Source organism: Simochromis diagramma, unplaced genomic scaffold (assembly GCF_900408965.1).
Source record: "Simochromis diagramma unplaced genomic scaffold, fSimDia1.1 OVJJ01000321.1, whole genome shotgun sequence".
NCBI lineage: Eukaryota > Metazoa > Chordata > Actinopteri > Cichliformes > Cichlidae > Simochromis > Simochromis diagramma.
In genome coordinates this window covers 5,970,179-5,988,158 of record NW_024386772.1, presented here as the reverse complement: position 1 = coordinate 5,988,158, position 17,980 = coordinate 5,970,179, and the positions used below count along the sequence as shown (strand labels likewise).

Sequence of the window (17,980 nt, the reverse complement as noted above, 5' to 3'; positions counted from 1 at the left end):
AAACCAGTTCCGGCACACCCCAAAGATGCCCTATTGGGCAGAGATCTGATGACTGTGAAGGCTGTTTGTTTGTATTTGTGCTTTATTTGTTTTGTGTGTTTTTTTTTACATCAAATTCTGACCCTACCATCCAAATTTCACAGCATAAATTGAAATTCAGTAAGACCACGCAACTTTTCCCCCCCAATATTCTGTTGTCCAGTTATAGCCTCAGTTTCTAGTTCTTAGCTGACAAGAGTGGCACCCGGTGTGGTCTTCTGCTGCTGTAACCCTTCTGCTTCAATGTTCAACATGTTGCGATTCAGAGATACTTTTCTGCAAGCATTGATTTTAACAAGGGGTTATTTGAATTACTGTTGCCTTTACTTACCTCAGGTTACAGCTTGAAGTAGTCTTGTCATTCTCCTCTGACCTCTGACATCAGCGAGGCATTTGTACCAAGACAACTGGATATATTATATTATATTATATACTGGATATTTCTTCTTTTTTGGACCATTCTCTGTAACCCCGAGAGATGGTTGTGTGGGGAAATCCCAGCAGATCCTGTAGATTAGCAGTTTCTGAAATAATCAGACCAGCCTGTATGGCATCAACAACCAAGCCACGTTCAAAACACCTAAATCACCTTTCATCGCCATTCTGATGCTTAGTTTGAACTTCAGTATGTCATCCTGACCGTCTACATGCCTAAAACACTTCGATTAGATACTTCGATTAGTGAGCAGTTGAACAGTTGTACCTAATAAAGTGGCCCATCAGTGTACATGACATTACTGGATCATAATATTGATTCATTAAGGTGTATATCCCTTAAATGTTATAGCCTGAGATGGATTACAGAGATCAGTATTTGCATTAGAAGTGGAAAGCACTGTAACATAATTACTTAAATAAAATAAAAGTACAGTAAAACTGTATATGAGTAAGTGTTCGTAGTTACTTTAGATGTCCTATTTATGCCTTCATCCACTGATATTGAGGATTGAAAGATGAACAGTACGCTAGTCTAGTTGGCGGTACAAAGGAAGGCCAATCATATTTCTGTGTCACTCCATGCCCCTCCCCCCTCTGGACACACCCTTGCAGCCATGATAGACTCTAAATGTAATAGGTTTCTTTTTACTGACCCAGTAATGTGCTGGCTCTCTGTTTCAGGATATCCATCACACGGGTGACAGCAGACATCTCTCTGGCCAAACGTTCAGTCCTCAACAACCCGAGCAAACACACTATCATTGAGCGCTCCAGTACCCGCTCGAGCCTGGGTAAGAGGACGCTTTTGTTATCCGCAAACCACAACAGGCAGAATCACACTGAGAAACGCAACGCAGACAGTTCGTGACAATTAGGATTTTATTTTTACTCTTTCAACAGCTGACATATTAAAGTTTAGGGAGAATATTAGTGTAATGTATTTTTGTTCATCACATCATGTTACTGAACATCTTTCACTGTCCTTCATATCTATATTTCTTTAAGTGTGTCTCTCTTTTATTTAGACAGACAAGAGTCCATTAATATTGCGTTGTTGTTGTTGTTGTTTTTTAAATACTCAACAGCAGCTGGGAAATTACATTTTTAGCAAACGTTACTAAAACAGGAGAAACATTGCATTTGCTATTTTATATCAGCCACACAGGGAATGTTGGACTGATCAAAAAGACAGTGTGTTTCTGTGTGTGGACATATCTCACACAAGCTGACTTATAAATTATTAAAGGGATGACTGACCCCAAAATCACATTTACATATTTTCCTCTTGTCCGTAGTGCCAATTATTCATCTAGGTTGTTATGGTGATTTGCCATTTTTTAAGATTTTAAAGGTGTCTGCCCTCGCTTGCATATAATGAGACTAGATGGCACTCAGCTTAAATTTCCCTCAATCATGACCCAGTTCCCAAAATATGTCCAGAAGTCTTGTTATAAGCAGTTTTATCTACAGTCATGTGAAAATACTGCTTATGTAGGACTTAAGAGGGAAAGCAGCTGCCAGATCCTGCTAATCAAATCCATAAGCACCAGTGGTGGCAGTGATTGAATCGATCATGAAGTCTAGAGTCGAATGTGAAGCCATCTGCCATCAGCTAACGGTTGGCCAAAATCAGGTCATGCAACAGAATGACCGAAAAGGCATAAAAGTGTTGCAGTGGCCCAGTCAAAGTCCAGACCTCCACCTGACTGAAATCCCGCCGGTGCCTTAAACAAGCTGTGCACAAACAAATGCCAACTGCCAATGGCTGCCCCTCTCTGAGCCTGGTTCTGCTTGAGGCCTCTTCTTGTTAAAAAGGAGTTCTTACTCTCCACTGTCACTAAATGCTTGCTCACACGGTGTCATATGATCGTTGGGCTTTTCAGCATTTTTTAGAACTTCTATCCGTTCATCCATCTGCCACTTATCCAAATCAAGGTCGTGGGGGGTTAGAGCGTATCCCAGCTGTCATAGGGCAACTGAATAAGGTGCCAGTCTGTCATAAGGTTGACACAGAGAAAAAACAGTCATTCACCCTCATACCTATGGCCAATTTACCTTGGAGATAACAGGTAAGCATCACACACAAGGGCTGGTATCTTGAGATCTGAGGAGCTCACAGAGAAATGGCCTAGATAAATAAAAAGCACTGCAGGCACTACACAAGTTAATATATTTGATTATGGGGTGAGCTATAACTTATAGTCTTTAGACCAGCGGTCCCCAACCCCCGGGCCTCGGACCGGTACCGGTCCGTGAGTCGTTTGGTACCGGGCCGCGAGAGTTGAGGCTCAGGTGTGAAATGTATGGTTTTCAGGGTTTTTATCGGTTTTCAGCAATTATTTTGTTATCGTTTTTATCGTTTACTCTGTTTTCCTGGGTCTTTTCACGTGTGTTATGAATAAATCTTCTTTTTTTCGGTACCGGTACTAGTTTTATTTTGTTGTATTTATCCGCGACACCTTAAAGGCCGGTCCGTGAAAATATTGTCGGGCATAAACTGGTCCGTGGCGCAAAAAAGGTTGGGGACCGCTGCTTTAGACAACAGTCATACTCTTCTTCATACAAATATCAACTTTAAAAACTTAAAGACAGACTTTTTAAAATTGGGATCAGTCTGTAGCTGGGTTTAGTCTTTTTATTTGACTTCTTAATAAGAAGACAAATGTAGAAAATCATCAGACTTAATATCTTTTAAGCTTTACACATTAAGAATATGTGTAAAATAGCATACTGTCTGTATTCAAGCACAAAATGAAGCTCTTGAAGCTGAATGTTTGAGAAAAACATTTCAGCATCTGTGTCGTCAGAGGTGTGGTTATCAGTGACATCACATGGAGGACTTTTCTTTCAAATGTATACATGATAAATCGGAATATTTTAGGTTAGATAATTACTAACGATCAGTTCTAGCAGTTAACGTACTTCAGTTTCAAGTTTGAGGTGTATCATCCAAAGACACGAGACTGTCACTTATTTTCTTTTTACACCTGCTCTGATTGCCTGAGTCTGATCTGGCCTCCTCTCTCTCTTCATCCTGTCTACACCCATCCTCCCCCCTTTCTCTCCCACCACCCATCCTCTTCCTCCTCTGTCTTTTGATTCAGACGTACTGGGTACGTATGCTCTTCCCGCAACAAAACAATGAAGCATCTCTTTCTCTTTCCTTCCCCTCCCCTTTTTCTTCTAACTATATTCATCATCTGCTCATACATCGTTGTCTGCCTGTCTGCTTGCCTGTCAGTTTCTCTGTTCCTCATACTTCTGTGTGACAGCCTGTAGTCTCTTAACAAAAAGAAACCAATTACAAAACCCAAGCAGGAAGAGATCCGTGGGAGGGCAGCAGAGCGGCTGGTAGCAGAGAGGGAAGACGATACTCTCCCATCCTGCTGTCACCCTTATGTTGTGACTCATAATGCTGTTTATCTTCAGTCATACCCAAGGATAGCATCTATTGCAGCTGGACCTTGCCTTTTAAATTCACTCTTGTCATCACGGGGGAGCAAACGTCTCTCTGAAGTTAAATCCAAATTCGCAGAAGGCTTTGTCGAGGTTAATGGAAACCTTGGCTGCTGTTTCTTTGTACAACTTAAAAGTTCACGTCTCTTGTCATTCTGCAGAGACCCCGTTTCGCCTCCGGCTTTAATTCTCTATCCTTTAGCCCTCTGGAGGCTGCTGAAATGTGCGGGCCACGTCTCTGTGCAGATTGCCTTGCCCCTGTTATCTCTCTTTGCCACTTGGGTTGGCAGCGCACAGACACCTCGGAGGCGCTGAGGGTTGACCAGACAGACGAGGAACATTCTGGTTTTCTGTTTTAATCTCGCTCCTTACACGTCGACAGGCTGATAAAAAGGCGGAGCTGTCTTCGAAATGCTAAATAACCAGCTTTTATAGGCTGCTGTTGAGGAACAATGAACACAACGTTCAGCATTCTACAGCCTTGAGTGGTGCACCTGATAGTATAATTACCACTGTGCCTATTAGTGCTAACAAAACAACTAATGTTCCACTTCATCTATTTAATGAGGTTGTTTTTTTTGTTTGTTTGGTTGTTTGTTTTTTTGTCGTTGATGTTTCTGTTTTAGTTACATGGTGAGAAATTGTGCCCTTATTGTAAGTTATTTCAAGTACCACAGGCATCTCATTCTTAAGTGCCTCCTTTCTCTGCACCTTTTAAAAAAGCATTAAATACATATCTGAAATGTCAGGAGGGGGCAGGAGAATGAGGATGTTGGAGCGCTCCATTTAGCTGTGCATAAATGGAACTTTTAACTGTGGTCCGATCTGATTCATACGCTTGGAGCTGTTTTGTTTTCCTCTTAACTCCGACATGCATGAGTAAGAACTAACACGTCTGTTATGTACTTGTGCACAAAGTTAAGGGAGATTGGCTCACATGCAGTGCTTTAACTCCTCAAACAGAGATCATGTATCTGTTTTGTTGTCTCACTGTATTCACGTGTCTTGTCTGTTTCCTGGGCATTCAGCTGAGGTGCAGAGTGAGATCGAGCGTATCTTCGAGCTGGCCCGAACTCTCCAGCTTGTTGCTTTGGATGCCGACACCATTAACCACCCCTCTCAACTGGCTAAGACTTCCCTGGCTCCCATCATTGTTTATATCAAAATAGCTTCCCCTAAGGTATGCCTGTTTCATTCATTCATTTAAACCGATTTTCATACTTAATTTTGGAATGACTCTACCGTCTTCTGATTCTGATAGCAGTAAATATTGTTTCAGTAGACACGGTGCTCTGCTATCTCCCTGCAGGTTCTCCAGAGGCTCATTAAATCCAGAGGGAAGTCCCAGGCTAAACACTTAAATGTGCAGATGGTTGCAGCAGACAAGCTGGCTCAGTGCCCACCTGTGAGTTTTGCTTTGCGACTTGTGCTTTTTTAACATATTCTCATCCCCGGCTCATCACACCCTGACACTCAGTCAAATGAATTTGAACTCATCAAGTACCCCTTTGGGATTATTTTCCAACGGTATCTGACGATAACAGCTGAAAGAAGACAGGTTCGAGGCCCTCAATTCAGTTTAATTCAATTTTATTTATACTGCCCCTCATCCAACAACGGCTGCTTTTATTCTGAGTGGGGGGCCCTATAAAAATAACAATCAGACTACACCTTATGAGCAAGCACTTGGCAAGTGCTTTTTCCATCACAGTTTTTTGGGGGTTTAGGCATAAAACCTACTTGGATGGATTTCAGGAAAAGATGTAAAAATTTATATCACAGTACTTTCCGGTTTTACAGAATACCACTTATGCATCTATCTTTACATGAGCGGACTTTGACATGATTTTACAGAGCAATAAATGAGCTACTCTCGGGCTTTGCTAACAAATGATACATTTTTGGCACAGAGCTATAGAATCGCTCCTTAACAGGCTGCCTGTTATGCTTTTACGATAGACCTGATCGTTCTGTCTTGAGTAATATTTAGTCATCATCCCAGCTGGTTCCCTGTCGCTGTGTGTGGAGGAGCATAGAGACCATAGTCTGTATATGGCTGTTGTGTCAGCCATTGGTTTAGGACAATGCATTTTGAGTTCTGTCCACCTCCATATCAGTTTTTTTGAACGAGCGGGTTCTAAGGGCGGCACGATGATTCAGTAGTCAGCAGTGCTGCCTCACAGCTTTGCCTTTTTGTTTGGAGTTTCCATGTTCTCTGCATCCTCTAACAATACAAATACATGCTTGTTAAATTAATTGGTGACACCTAACTTACTCTAGGTTGGATGTAAGTGTGTGGTGTTTGCATATTTATAAAAAAAACAAGTTATAAAAATGCCAAAAATATCTTGTAGAATTCAGAGGCAAAACAGAAGACAGATGGAGAGGCATTTTCTTTAGGTTCAGAAGTGGCTTAATGAACTCATGTTGACTGTGAGCTCACATATCCACAACGTATTTCCGCTCCTTTTGCAATTTTCAAGTAGGGTCTTGCTTTAAAACTAGCTGCACATGCTACCTAGGCTTAAAGAAAAGTTGAAAAGTCTGACCTCCATAGGCCACATCATTCACTGTCTTCCCCTGTGATGCTGGTTGCCATGATTTCTGCAGAAGCACTAAACTGCAGTGAACCGAATAACTACATTCGGTTGAACTCTCACTGAAAGAACTGATCAGAAATATGGTTGTTTAAGTTTTTCATTATCAAACTGTATGAATTAGTGTAATTTACAGTCGAACTTCCCCATTAGAATTCAGGTGAGGGGGAACAGTGACTTCAATAAAATAAAATAAAATACCATACAGCTGTTATGAAAGGGAAAGCTAGATATAAACAGTTTTTTCCAGCAAACCGTAAATCTGCTTTTTAATACCTTTTTTTTTTTAAATGCCTGACTCTTTTGTTGGGTTAGCCTCAAATGGCTACTAATTCCTTTCTCACCACTGGCATAATTTTTCAGATAGAGTTACCACTTGCTTAAATGCTGAGGCATTCTACATATGATGTCTTGAAAGGCGAAGCAGATGGTTTTGTGATAAAACAATTGGCTGTTACTAGAATTCATGTAAAGACAGAAGGAAAATTCACTTTGGTACAGTGAAATAAATGAAGAGCTGTTTTTTGTTGCAGGAATTATTTGACATCATCCTGGATGAGAACCAGCTGGAGGATGCCTGCGAACACCTGGCTGACTACCTTGAAGCCTACTGGAAGGCAACACACCCTCCAAGCAGCAACCCTCCCAACCCTCTGCTGAATCGTACCATGGCTACGGCAGCCCTGGCTGCCTCCCCAGAGCCCGTCTCCAACCTACAGGTACAGGTCCTCACCTCCCTGCGCAGAAATATGGATCCGTGGCCTGACATGGACGGCACTGTAGCCACTGAGGGGCAAAGAGGAAGAACATGCTCTCTGAAGTCCAGTAGCACAGGGGGGTGGGGGGCGACTCCGGCAACTCAACCCAAACTCAGCAGCCTGTTCCTTTTACCCTGGAGTAGGAGTGCACTAATAGCCTGTTTATGCTGTATATAGGAAACCGCAGATACATCTGTGCAAGAAATTAACACCCAAATGAACCAACAAGGATCCAATTTTCCACACATGAACAGCTAGCCTAAGAACACCTACGAGTAAAAATGATGTAGTCTGCATGTTAGCAGGTCAGCTTTTCCTTCTGTGCACTGTTTAAAACTGTGAAAACAGCTCAGCTGAAAGCACACTGGACTCAAGGAATAACCTCAGAAGGTACCTCTGCCCCCACAATCCCTTCTATTTTACTGTAATCAGACGTAAAATAGCGTCTGCTGCCCCCACCCTGCCCTCTGCAGCTCTGTGGCCTCCTTTTCTTCAGCGCTTCTAGAGGCTGAAATCCAGTTTGCTGTCCTCCTCTCTGTTGCCATGGTACCACCCCTGAAAACAGCAAGTCATGTCCGCCTCTTCAAATAGAAACGCTTAGTTTGGTGGAGGCTGTTGCTAACACTCTGTCCGGTTTAATCAATTTATCTTAAGAGTGAGAGCAAAATACTAATCAGTTTTCATTCTGTTCTTCAGTTGCTACTGGCTCCTTATCAGCTAACATGAGCATGCATGCTGTCAGATTAATTACATGGCACACAAGCGACAGTCTTGCACTGAATGGACACAATTATGCAGGGATCCTTGACAAAAATGAATGAAAAGTATTTAAAAAAAAAAGATTCAAACTGGATTGAATTTTTAAATTTAAGGAAAACTGTTTCAGGATAAACATGTGAGCTATATCATTTTGCTGCTTTGTTCTGCCATGAGCTCAAACAGCCAGCAGATGGCACTATTGTAATTGTAGATATATAGTTTAGCTTCTTTATAAGTTGCTGGGATCTGTTTTCGTTTGTAGGTTGATATCATCATTTTATAACAGTCAATTAGCAGAACTAAACAATTTCTACTTACTGATTAAATTGTGTTGTTTGAGTATAGACTAGTGTGTGTATGCACAATGTTAATGTGGAATGTGTTTCATATAAGTATCTTCAGCACTAATGCCTTTAAAGTCATGGATTCTTAAGCTGGAACAAGTATGCATCTTTGTTCTTTCTGCCCTGTCTGCTAACCCTGCTAATTAACTGCTGACACCTTGGTGTGCTGTTTGTGTCTCTGCATGCTTTTCGTGTGGCATGGGTTCGGCTCGCTGCAGGGGGCGTACTTGGTGCATGGTGAGCAGAAGCGGGAAGGGCCTCTGACAGAGTGTGGTGGGAGCGGCACGCTGCATGACTATCAGACAGACCTGGGAGGGAAGCCCCAGCAGCAGCACCAGCAGCAAGCATACCTGCGCTCCTCTCGTGGCCAGCTACGAGGAGGCAGCGGGCGAGGTCTTTCACGGCAAGACACCTTCGACTCGGAGACCCAGGGCAGCCGGGACTCGGCCTACACCGAGGCCGGTGACTCCTGCATGGACATTGAGACCGACCCCTATGAGGAGCCTGAGCCCTACCGAGGAAGTGGGGGCAGCCGCCTCCACCTGGCGCAGCATCTCGGCCGACAAGCCTCCTGGGAAGACGAAGGTGCCGAGCCGGACCAGGAAAACCGAAACCACCCTCCGATGCCGAGCCAGACGCATCCGCATGGACGTGCCAAGCTGAGGGAGCGTTACTGCCAGGATCCTGTGGACACAGGGGCCAACATGAGCCGCAACAAGAACCAGGATGACTGGGGGAGGGACGTCTACATCCGCTGAACGGTCATCATACCACAGAGCCAAGGAAGCCCCTGGACAGACTGAGGACAGAGGGAGAGGAGGGGATGGAGGGGAAATGCTCTGGTTTTTGGGTTCAACAGGAACTGAAGTGTAGGTTTGGGGCCATGCCGGTCAGGCTAACAAAAAAATCTGTTTACATCCCAGTACAATGTAAAGAAATACATCAACTGCCAGATGCCATTCTCATCAAGTTCTTCTTGTAATTCAGTTTATTTACATTTAGAAAAAATAATATTGGTCTTTTTTGTTTCTTATGTTAATACTGCATGAATATCATGGATTTCTATACTCACAGCACAAGGACAGTAATTGTTACGACTCTGATCTGTATGATTCGATCCTCTCTTCGATTGTAAAGTGCAAAGGTCGGTAGAGCTGTAGTGCATCACGTCTGTCCTCTGCAGTCTTAAACAGGGTCTAATGTCACGGTTCCCATGTATGTACAGTGTCAGGGTTTCTCTTTACCTTACGCTCACTCAGTGCTTTTGGCTTTCAGGGTTTCCTCCCATACTGATATCCAGAAGTTTTGAGTCTCTCACCTCCACTTTCTTATCACCCAGACCTTAAAAAGTTGGTGGAGAAGTTGCCATATTTTAGCACGTAAATTTATCAATGTTGCTATACTCATGTCAGTGCGATAACAATGAATAATACACTCCAAAGATGTTTACTTCTTCCCTGACCTGGTTCAGTCACCATACCTGACTGTATATGTCTGACCCAGTCCTCCCATTTCTGTTATCCTCTTCTTCATGGGTGCTGAGGGCACCTCCAGTTGTTCTCTGGTTTCCAAATGTGGTGCAGATTCAAAGTAGTTGTGTGAACGAAACGTCCTGCCTTAGTCACTCCCACCCCTTATTTCAAGAAAACTCCAATCACAAGTGCCGGAATGTCTCGCCAAGCCATGTCCGCCGCTGCTGCGGTGGGATGTCTTAACTCTTGTTACACTCGTTTTCATACCATATTTCTGTCTCTTTGTGTCTCGTGGCTGCTCCGTCCCAGCTCGTTGCTCATCTCTTTTTTCTTTGCACCAGCTTCGTCGTCTGTTTTTCAGGGCTAACAGTTATATAAAAAGTACTTGTACGTGTGGTTAATCACTTCGAACTTCCACCCAAACAGCTCGCTTGTCTAATATTAAATACCACTCTCTTCTTACTCCTGATTTCTGACTGAATTAGTGTTGGGTTTTTGTTTTTTTCAGTGAACATTTGCATTATTTTTTTCAATCTTCAGTTCTTGTGAGCTAGTGAGAGGAGTATAAAGTGGGCGGTGGGGGGGGGGATAGGATCAGCTTTGGTCTTTACACAGTTATCTATAATGGAGAATCCATGAATGTCTTTGGTAGGCTGCTTTGGCCCACCCCCGTCTTCAGTTGAATAAATAAATATTAAATAATGATCAGTAAATAATGTTATTGTTGCGTTATCGCAATTGTTAAAATGATGAAATAACATGTATCATTGGTGCCTGATTGTAGCTACATTTTGCTTTTTCTGCCTTTCATTTTTAATCTGTGGATAAATTCGTATTTTAATTAAAAATCGAATAAGAAAATGCCATTGTGTCATTTCATTGTTACAGTGAGATGTGATGAACAAAAACAGCTGTCAAAAATGCTAAATGTCTGCACGTGTATGTCTGCGTCGTGTTGTTTATTCCACTGGATACATGTGAACACATAGTTCAATACAAATCATAGAGTAGATTAGTTTTTCAATAAATTACATGACAATTGATATGAATTGATACAAAAATTGATATGAAAAGCAAAAGACAGGCTTGCTGCTTCCATAGGAATTAAGAGGGTAAGTAGCAGCCAGGTACTGCTAATCAAATGCACTTAATTAATGAATCATCAGCACCTCTGTGGAAGCAGATATTTTGATAGTTTGCTGGTCTGGAGCATTCAGCTGGGTGTTAACACAATGCCACAATTTCTCCAGGAATGGATGTCTCAACAAATTCGCCCCATGTCAGAAAAATACCCAAGAGCTACATCTCAAACTTGACAGGCTTCTGTTAGCAATGCTAAATGCTAAAGTGCATCATAGAATAATTAGAATTAGAATAAAGAAGGGTATGAATTGAAAGGTCGCCAACAGAAAGCCTCTTCTCTCTAAAAAGAACACAGTATCATAGCTTCACAAAGATGAATCTGAACAAGCTACAAGAGTTGTGGAATAATGACCTTTGGATAGATGGGACCAATGTGGAAATGTTTACCCATAATGCACACCACCAGTTTAGCACAAAAACATCATAGCAACTGTGAAGCACAGTGGTGGAGGAGGGGCAAACTGTGCTTGTTTTGTTTTTGCAGCAACACGACCTGGGCACCAACCATGTAGTCAACCATGACCGCCTCTGTATACGAAAATATTCTGGACACAAATGTGAGGCCATCTGTCTGACAGCTACACGTTGGACCAAACAAGGTCATGCAACAGGATAATAATCCCAAGTGCAGTAACAAATGGCTGAAAAGGAACAGAATCGACTTGTTGAATCAACCTAAGACCTTTAAAAAGCTGTGCAAAAACAAATCCCTGCAAACCCCAATGAGCAGAAGCAAGGCTGTAAAGAAGAGTGGGCCAAAATTTCTCTATAATGATGCAAGAGACTAACAAAGTCGTGCTGAAAACAACTACTCTGCATTATTCTTGCTAAAGGTAGTTATACAAGCTATTGCTTCATCAGGTTGTACTAAGCTTTTTCATATGACTGTCTTATTTAAAAAAAAAAAAAAAAGCCAACACCACCCTGAATGTAGAAACTATCCCATACTTCTGCTGGGTGTAAACCTGCAAAACAATGAGCCACAAGAACGTTGACAGATTCCGAGAATAAAAAAAACAGTTTCACTTTGTATTCACAGAAACGTAATCTCCAAAATACTCGTGTCAAATTGCAGCACATTTCAAAACACCTGCATTTTCTGAAGTGCAGTTCTGAAGTGCAGCTGGCTCACTCCAGGATGTGGTTTTTGTCATCGTCGAGCTGATGCTCTGCACAGGACAAACTGTCACAGACCTGAGACACGGTTTCCATCTGTAAATCGAAATGTGAGACTTACGTCAGAGCGTTGCTCAACAGGGTCAAAATGACTGTAATAACAAACTGCTAAAAACTGACAGAACGGGACAGAACAAATATGTAACACATGTTTGCATGTATAACTAAAACTAAGGGTAAACTTCCATTATTATAATTAAAGCAGGATAATTTTAAAGAAAAACACAAAAAGTTATCTGCAGTATCACTGCTTCAGATTTTGAAGTGTACACATGTGGAATGACATCTTTCAAAGTGTTTCTGATGACTGTTATCTGATCATCTGTATTAACAATAAGGACCATATCACGGTTATAAAGCAGAGTTAATTTCAAGTATATACTGTCTGACATGCAAGTTAATTTTAAAAAAATCACATCGTAGATCCTTTAATGTAGCAAACAGAAATACTGGAGAGTGATAAGGTAACATTAAATGCTTAATTATAGTGGAAAAGAAATGTGCAGCGGTAATAATCACAATAATAATAAAAAAAGATGATGATGATGATGAAGATAACAGATACCATAACTGTATTCCTGATGAGAAAGTGTGCTTATGTGATTACTTTTACCTCAATAAACTAAAGAAAATGCCTTTCACCTTCAATATACATTCATTTCCAGAATGAAACCTGGCAATTAATTTCACTTAAAACACTTCAAGCTATAAATAAATTATAGGGAAATAAATACAGGTACAATACTTTGACTGAGGTGAATATAAGTATGCCTCATTACTGAATCTCTTATGGGTTTGAAATTAAGACAAATCTGTCAGATCAGAGGCCCTAATATGCAAAGAGGTCATCAGTGTTGTGATTGTGTAACTGGAGAGTTGAGAGTAGAACTGATATAAAATTGTTTGGACGGTTCAGTGGAAATCCCGGGGAATTCTTTGGTTGAAGCCAGTTTTGCTTTCTGTTGGTTTTTACAGGCCGACAAGTTCCTGCGTTTCTCAGAAAGGAAGGTACATAGTTTTACTTCCCTTTCCATATATAGACCGGACATACGCGTGTCACCGACTGCGTCATTATCCCACTCGTGCCGTCGGTGTGGCAGGACTTGTAGGTTGCCTTCAGGGACTATAGGTGAGCTCAGATTTTCGATATTTAAGGAAGTAAATAAATTGTCAGCACACATAGAAGCATTTAATGTACGCTAATATCTCGTGATGACGAAAGATGATTTATCTAGGATTTTTCGGTACTTATTCGGCTTTTACAAACATATTCTTCCTCAGTTTGGAGCACAAGTAGTTTTCTACAGACCTGATAAAGAGGTCACTACTCAATGAACGGGCCAAAGAAAGCGATTTGGGAGACATTTAAAATATATTTAGAATAATTGGCCCAAATAAAAACAAAGCAAAACAAAAAAAAAGTTAAATGCCAAAGTAAATAATCACATGTACAAAGAATCAGCATCAGAAATATTATTAATCCCAAAGGAAATTATGGGCAAGGGTGGCTGCTATTTCTATATTTTTTTCCATTTTGTTAAAATGAGGGTAGAATAAATAAAATTCTATATAGTAGAATATAGAAATGCCAGGGTACATTGTATTACAGCTAGGACAATATTTCTGTCCAGGGTGACAGGGTGCCCCATTTATTTGGTACAGCCCAGTATTTCACTAATATTCTCAATTATGGAGTCAGCGTCTCACAATTTAATTGGCTCTATATAATAGTGAACACCTCTCTCTCACTCGTGCAACAAAAAGATATGTGCTGATCTGTGACAGCATCCCTACTAAAACACAAGCAAGTAAATGTGTGAAAGTACAAAGACGACCACACATGACTCCAAAACAATCTCAGTCTTCCAGTGATGCTTTTAAGATGTTGGGAAAATCTCATCTGAGCAAAATCTTTAACTTACAATTATTTAAACAAAAAAAAGGAAAGAAAAAACAGCCTACCCACTTGCATCTGTAACATAATCCACACCGTCCCACACAAACCCCAACTTACTTTGTGGATAATCTAGCCCTTGGCGAATCCCTCACCGGCCCACGTTTTGTATTCCCCACAGCACTGAACGCACCATCATTACTATCTACGCTGCTCGTGACTCACTCGGCAAAAAGTGCAGACTTTCTGAGGAGGAAGCGCCGCCCACAAATGGTATGCCGAGGCAGAAACTGATAATAGATCCCGCAGCAGAGTCAGTCTGACAGTCAGCTTCTAATCGATACTGAAGTCTGCTTCCTCTGGATTTCTTTTGTATTCATCGCTCATCTAGCACTCACACCTGTTGAACATGGGATATCTGCTGTCTAAGATGATGGCTGTGTTCGGGGACAAAGGTACATGTGCTTTAATTCTTGTGTTCGTCTTGTTATGCCTGCATTGTTGCTGTTTAGATGAATTATAAAAGCCCGTCGGTGTGTTAAGCTCCTGTATCGGGTAATATGTGATAATTGTGAAAAACAATTTGACTCTAATGTTTGATCACCTTACTAAAAACTGATTTCCTGACACAGTAAAGTTTCAGTCCTTTCTTATATACGACACTTAAACCAAGTGTTGGACGTGTTTTACTGCAAGAACAGTCTTTTGATAAGAGATGTGAATCTGTTCAGCACATCACCCTCATGTACCTGCCTTTTATCTTATCTGTGTGTACATTTATCCCTTGAGGCTGAATTTGCAGTGAGCATGCAACTTTAACATGTTTAACTTTCCTACAGAGCACAAAGTCATCATTGTGGGTTTGGATAATGCTGGGAAGACGACCATCCTCTATCAATTGTGAGTGATCTGACTGCTTTCTGAGTCTTTCAGCAGTTTTTTAAAATCTGTTCTCACAGTTTAATCTAATTCTAAATGCATCTTTTCCCTTTTTCAAATACATCTAGTCTGACAAAAGAAGCCGTCCACACATCACCAACTATTGGCAGCAACGTCGAACAGATCACCGTTCGGAAGACTCACTTTTTGGTTTGGGATATCGGAGGACAGGAGAGCCTGCGAGCTAGCTGGTACTCCTACTATGGCAACACAGAGGTATGGCTCACCTACACTCTTCGGATCCTTTCTATCTCTAAAAAACTTTTAAAACACAGTAAATTTTTCATTGAAGTGCATTGGAAGTGATATTAGCAGTTCCCAAAATAAATCCAGAGAAAGTGAAAGCTTTCGAAGTGCTGGCTGCTAATGCACCTGCATCTGTTTTAAGACTTTTCCTGTGATCCATTGTTTACAGGTACTGTATCTTTAATAGAGCATTGTAGACATGCTGTGCTCCCTCTTATGAATCAAGCGTCCCATAGATTGGGTCCTGATAAGAACGACCTTATAACAGGTTTAATAACTATTATTTCCCTTTCAGATCGTCATTCTGGTTGTGGACAGCACTGACCGGGAACGACTGACTGTAACCAAAGAAGAACTTCACCGAATGCTCGCACATGAGGTAGGATCTTTAAAACATAGCGTAGAGACTGACTTTATTAAAACATTTAGGGAAGTTACTTGGTCATAACTATATTAAAAGTGCCTTTTAACATATTTGAATACTGCTTACGGATGATAAACAGGTAGAGGAGGGTTGATCATACTTTGCTTTATTGTTTAAATATGAAGTGTTTTGCCTGTTTTCTTTGAAAGCTGCTTTGACGTACAATCACATTGTTGTTTTGTGAAGCTGCCCTCTTTTGGCATTTGTGTTTTGGTGTTTGCCGTTCACTCCCGCTTTCAGACATTGATTGCGTAATAGATGTGAAAGCAGATTACTCACCCATGACATACTGTGATGAGGAACTTTCTTCTTATAGTCAGCATGTCTGTGCGTTTCTATGTTCCGCTGAGGTTGCTGTTTGTTTTTAACAACATCGCCTGTTTCCAGTGGAACTTGAGTGCAGACACGGTATCGGTAACCCGTTTTTTTATTCTTTTTAGGACCTACAGAATGCAGCCGTTCTTATCCTGGCCAACAAACAGGACATGAAGGGTTCCCTGACAGCGGCAGAGATCTCCCAGTTCCTCACGCTCGACTCCATCACAACACACTCCTGGCATGTTCAAGCTTGCTGCGCCCTGACAGGAGAAGGGTGAGTCTAACGCACCTCCAGCTCTCAGTATCACCGACTATTACTCAACCTTCACAAATATGTGGCGTAGTTAACAGAAACATGCCTCTGCATACCACTGCTTCTGTTGAAATAACAGCCTTTGAAACACTTATCAAAATGCTTCTGATCTCTCCCTGCAGTCTACCTGCCAGTCTGGACTGGATGAAGTCGCGGGTTGTGGCAAACTAGAAGAAAACAATGGATTAAAAGTCCTGAAACTGAACCAGCCTCTCGGGCACCGCAAAGGCTGCAGTGTCAGGATTATTTACAGTGTTTTGAGCCTGTGACCACGACATCTGTGACAGAAACTGCCTCACCACGCCTACAGTATGACTTACTGACAATGTGACATCCTGAAGAAACCTGCGTTGTGTGTACCTCAGCCTCGGAAACATGACAACAGACAAGCTTCAAAAACTGTTTGATTGTTTGATTATATTTTAGTAATCTGGAGGTTGTGCACTGAGGGAGAGAAAGTGTTAGTAATGTATTGACATGAGTGGCCTGTGTGTAAATGAGAACAATGTTTGGGCAAATTATCCTACCTCACCAGAAGTATCACGTTCCACTTTAACTGTCAAGAGTGACTAAAATGTTATTATTTTATTATTAGAAAGGAAAACAATAAGGCAGGTTGACAAAGGACAATGATTTATAACACTAAGTCATATATTTTCCTATTAGTATCTTAATTTTCTAGAACTGATCCAGTGATTCCACAGACGCTTTAAAACAAGACAATCATAATTTCATTTTGACTTAGTTCTCATAAATGAAGATTTTTGTTCTTAGTTCACAAACTACTGATTCATCACAGTTTACCAGCAAACAGTAAGACTATAAAGAAAAAAAACAAAAGAACATTATGCAGCTGCTGTGGTTTTCCTTCTCAGGATTTCTGCAATGTTGCAAAAGCCTACAAGCCTGCATCTGATGTTAAAATTTAATTTAACGCCAGCAAATGATTTTAGCTTTATTAAACCTGAATATTTATATTAATTTATTCTTTTTTTAATGCTCTTGGACTGTGTACTGTATATGACAGCGATTTCTTGAATGGGAGAAGGCGCTAGCTGCTATGAGTCATAATTTTGCAATGTACATACTGTATAGTTTGATTTTTTTAAAAATAAATGTTATTATTGCTATGTGTGTGTTGTTATTTTAATAAGCATGGGCAGCATGCTATTGAGGTTGTTAACGCTAGTTTACCTTTGGCTTCCTTTGTCTTTACCATCCTTGTCTCTGTCCCTCCAGCCCTCTGTATACCCTCCTTAACTACATTCACGAATCTTCTCTGTGGTCTTACTGTTTTCGTCCTGCTTGACAGCTTCGTATTGACACGCTTTGTTCTATATAACGTTTTTCTTGTTTATTAAACAATAGCGCCTAAACTACAACGTTACGATAGCACTAACACGACTTCAACAACAAACGTGGCGTTTTTCACTGGCAAAAGAGCAAAATTAGATTTTAGGGGGCATCCGGATTTGAACCGGAGACCTCTTGATCTGCAGTCAAATGCTCTACCACTGAGCTATACCCCCGCACGGTATGACGAGCGGCCCGCTCCTGTGTTAGATACAATAATAATAATTCTATTTTCTTGTTTTGGACAATTCTATTTTTTTTGTTTTCATAATCACTCGAAAATCTAAATTCGAGTTGATTTTGACGACAGC

General features: G+C 41.1%; 2 protein-coding genes and 1 non-coding gene across 8 annotated transcripts in view; 2 read left to right on the top strand and 1 right to left on the bottom strand.

Annotated features, from left to right (window-relative positions):
* cacnb1 (calcium channel, voltage-dependent, beta 1 subunit) overlaps positions 1–10,791 on the top strand; it is a 39,147-nt gene extending 28,356 nt beyond the window's left edge. For 3 of the 6 annotated variants that reach the window (XM_040044983.1, XM_040044974.1, XM_040044997.1), the window contains 6 exons: positions 1,159–1,268; positions 3,582–3,590; positions 4,962–5,113; positions 5,243–5,338; positions 7,064–7,249; positions 8,610–10,791. In XM_040044983.1, the coding sequence (XP_039900917.1) occupies positions 1,159–1,268; positions 3,582–3,590; positions 4,962–5,113; positions 5,243–5,338; positions 7,064–7,249; positions 8,610–9,149 (1,093 nt within the window). In that variant the 3' untranslated portion in view covers positions 9,150–10,791. Of the gene's footprint in view, positions 1–1,158; positions 1,269–3,581; positions 3,591–4,961; positions 5,114–5,242; positions 5,339–7,063 lie in introns of all 6 variants that reach the window. The other 3 variants (XM_040044990.1, XM_040044978.1, XM_040045004.1) reach the window with 2 other exon arrangements.
* A 3,563-nt stretch (positions 10,792–14,354) lies between these two features.
* On the top strand, positions 14,355–17,446 carry arl5c (ADP-ribosylation factor-like 5C). The gene is made up of 6 exons (XM_040045104.1): positions 14,355–14,531; positions 14,916–14,976; positions 15,084–15,231; positions 15,557–15,640; positions 16,126–16,277; positions 16,439–17,446. The coding sequence occupies exons 1-6, from the start codon at positions 14,486–14,488 to the stop codon at positions 16,485–16,487; spliced, it is 540 nt and encodes a 179-aa protein (XP_039901038.1). The 5' UTR covers positions 14,355–14,485; the 3' UTR covers positions 16,488–17,446.
* A 327-nt stretch (positions 17,447–17,773) lies between these two features.
* On the bottom strand, positions 17,774–17,845 carry trnac-gca. The gene has a single exon. It is a non-coding gene; the product is annotated as a tRNA-Cys (tRNA).
* Positions 17,846–17,980: the final 135 nt, after the last annotated feature.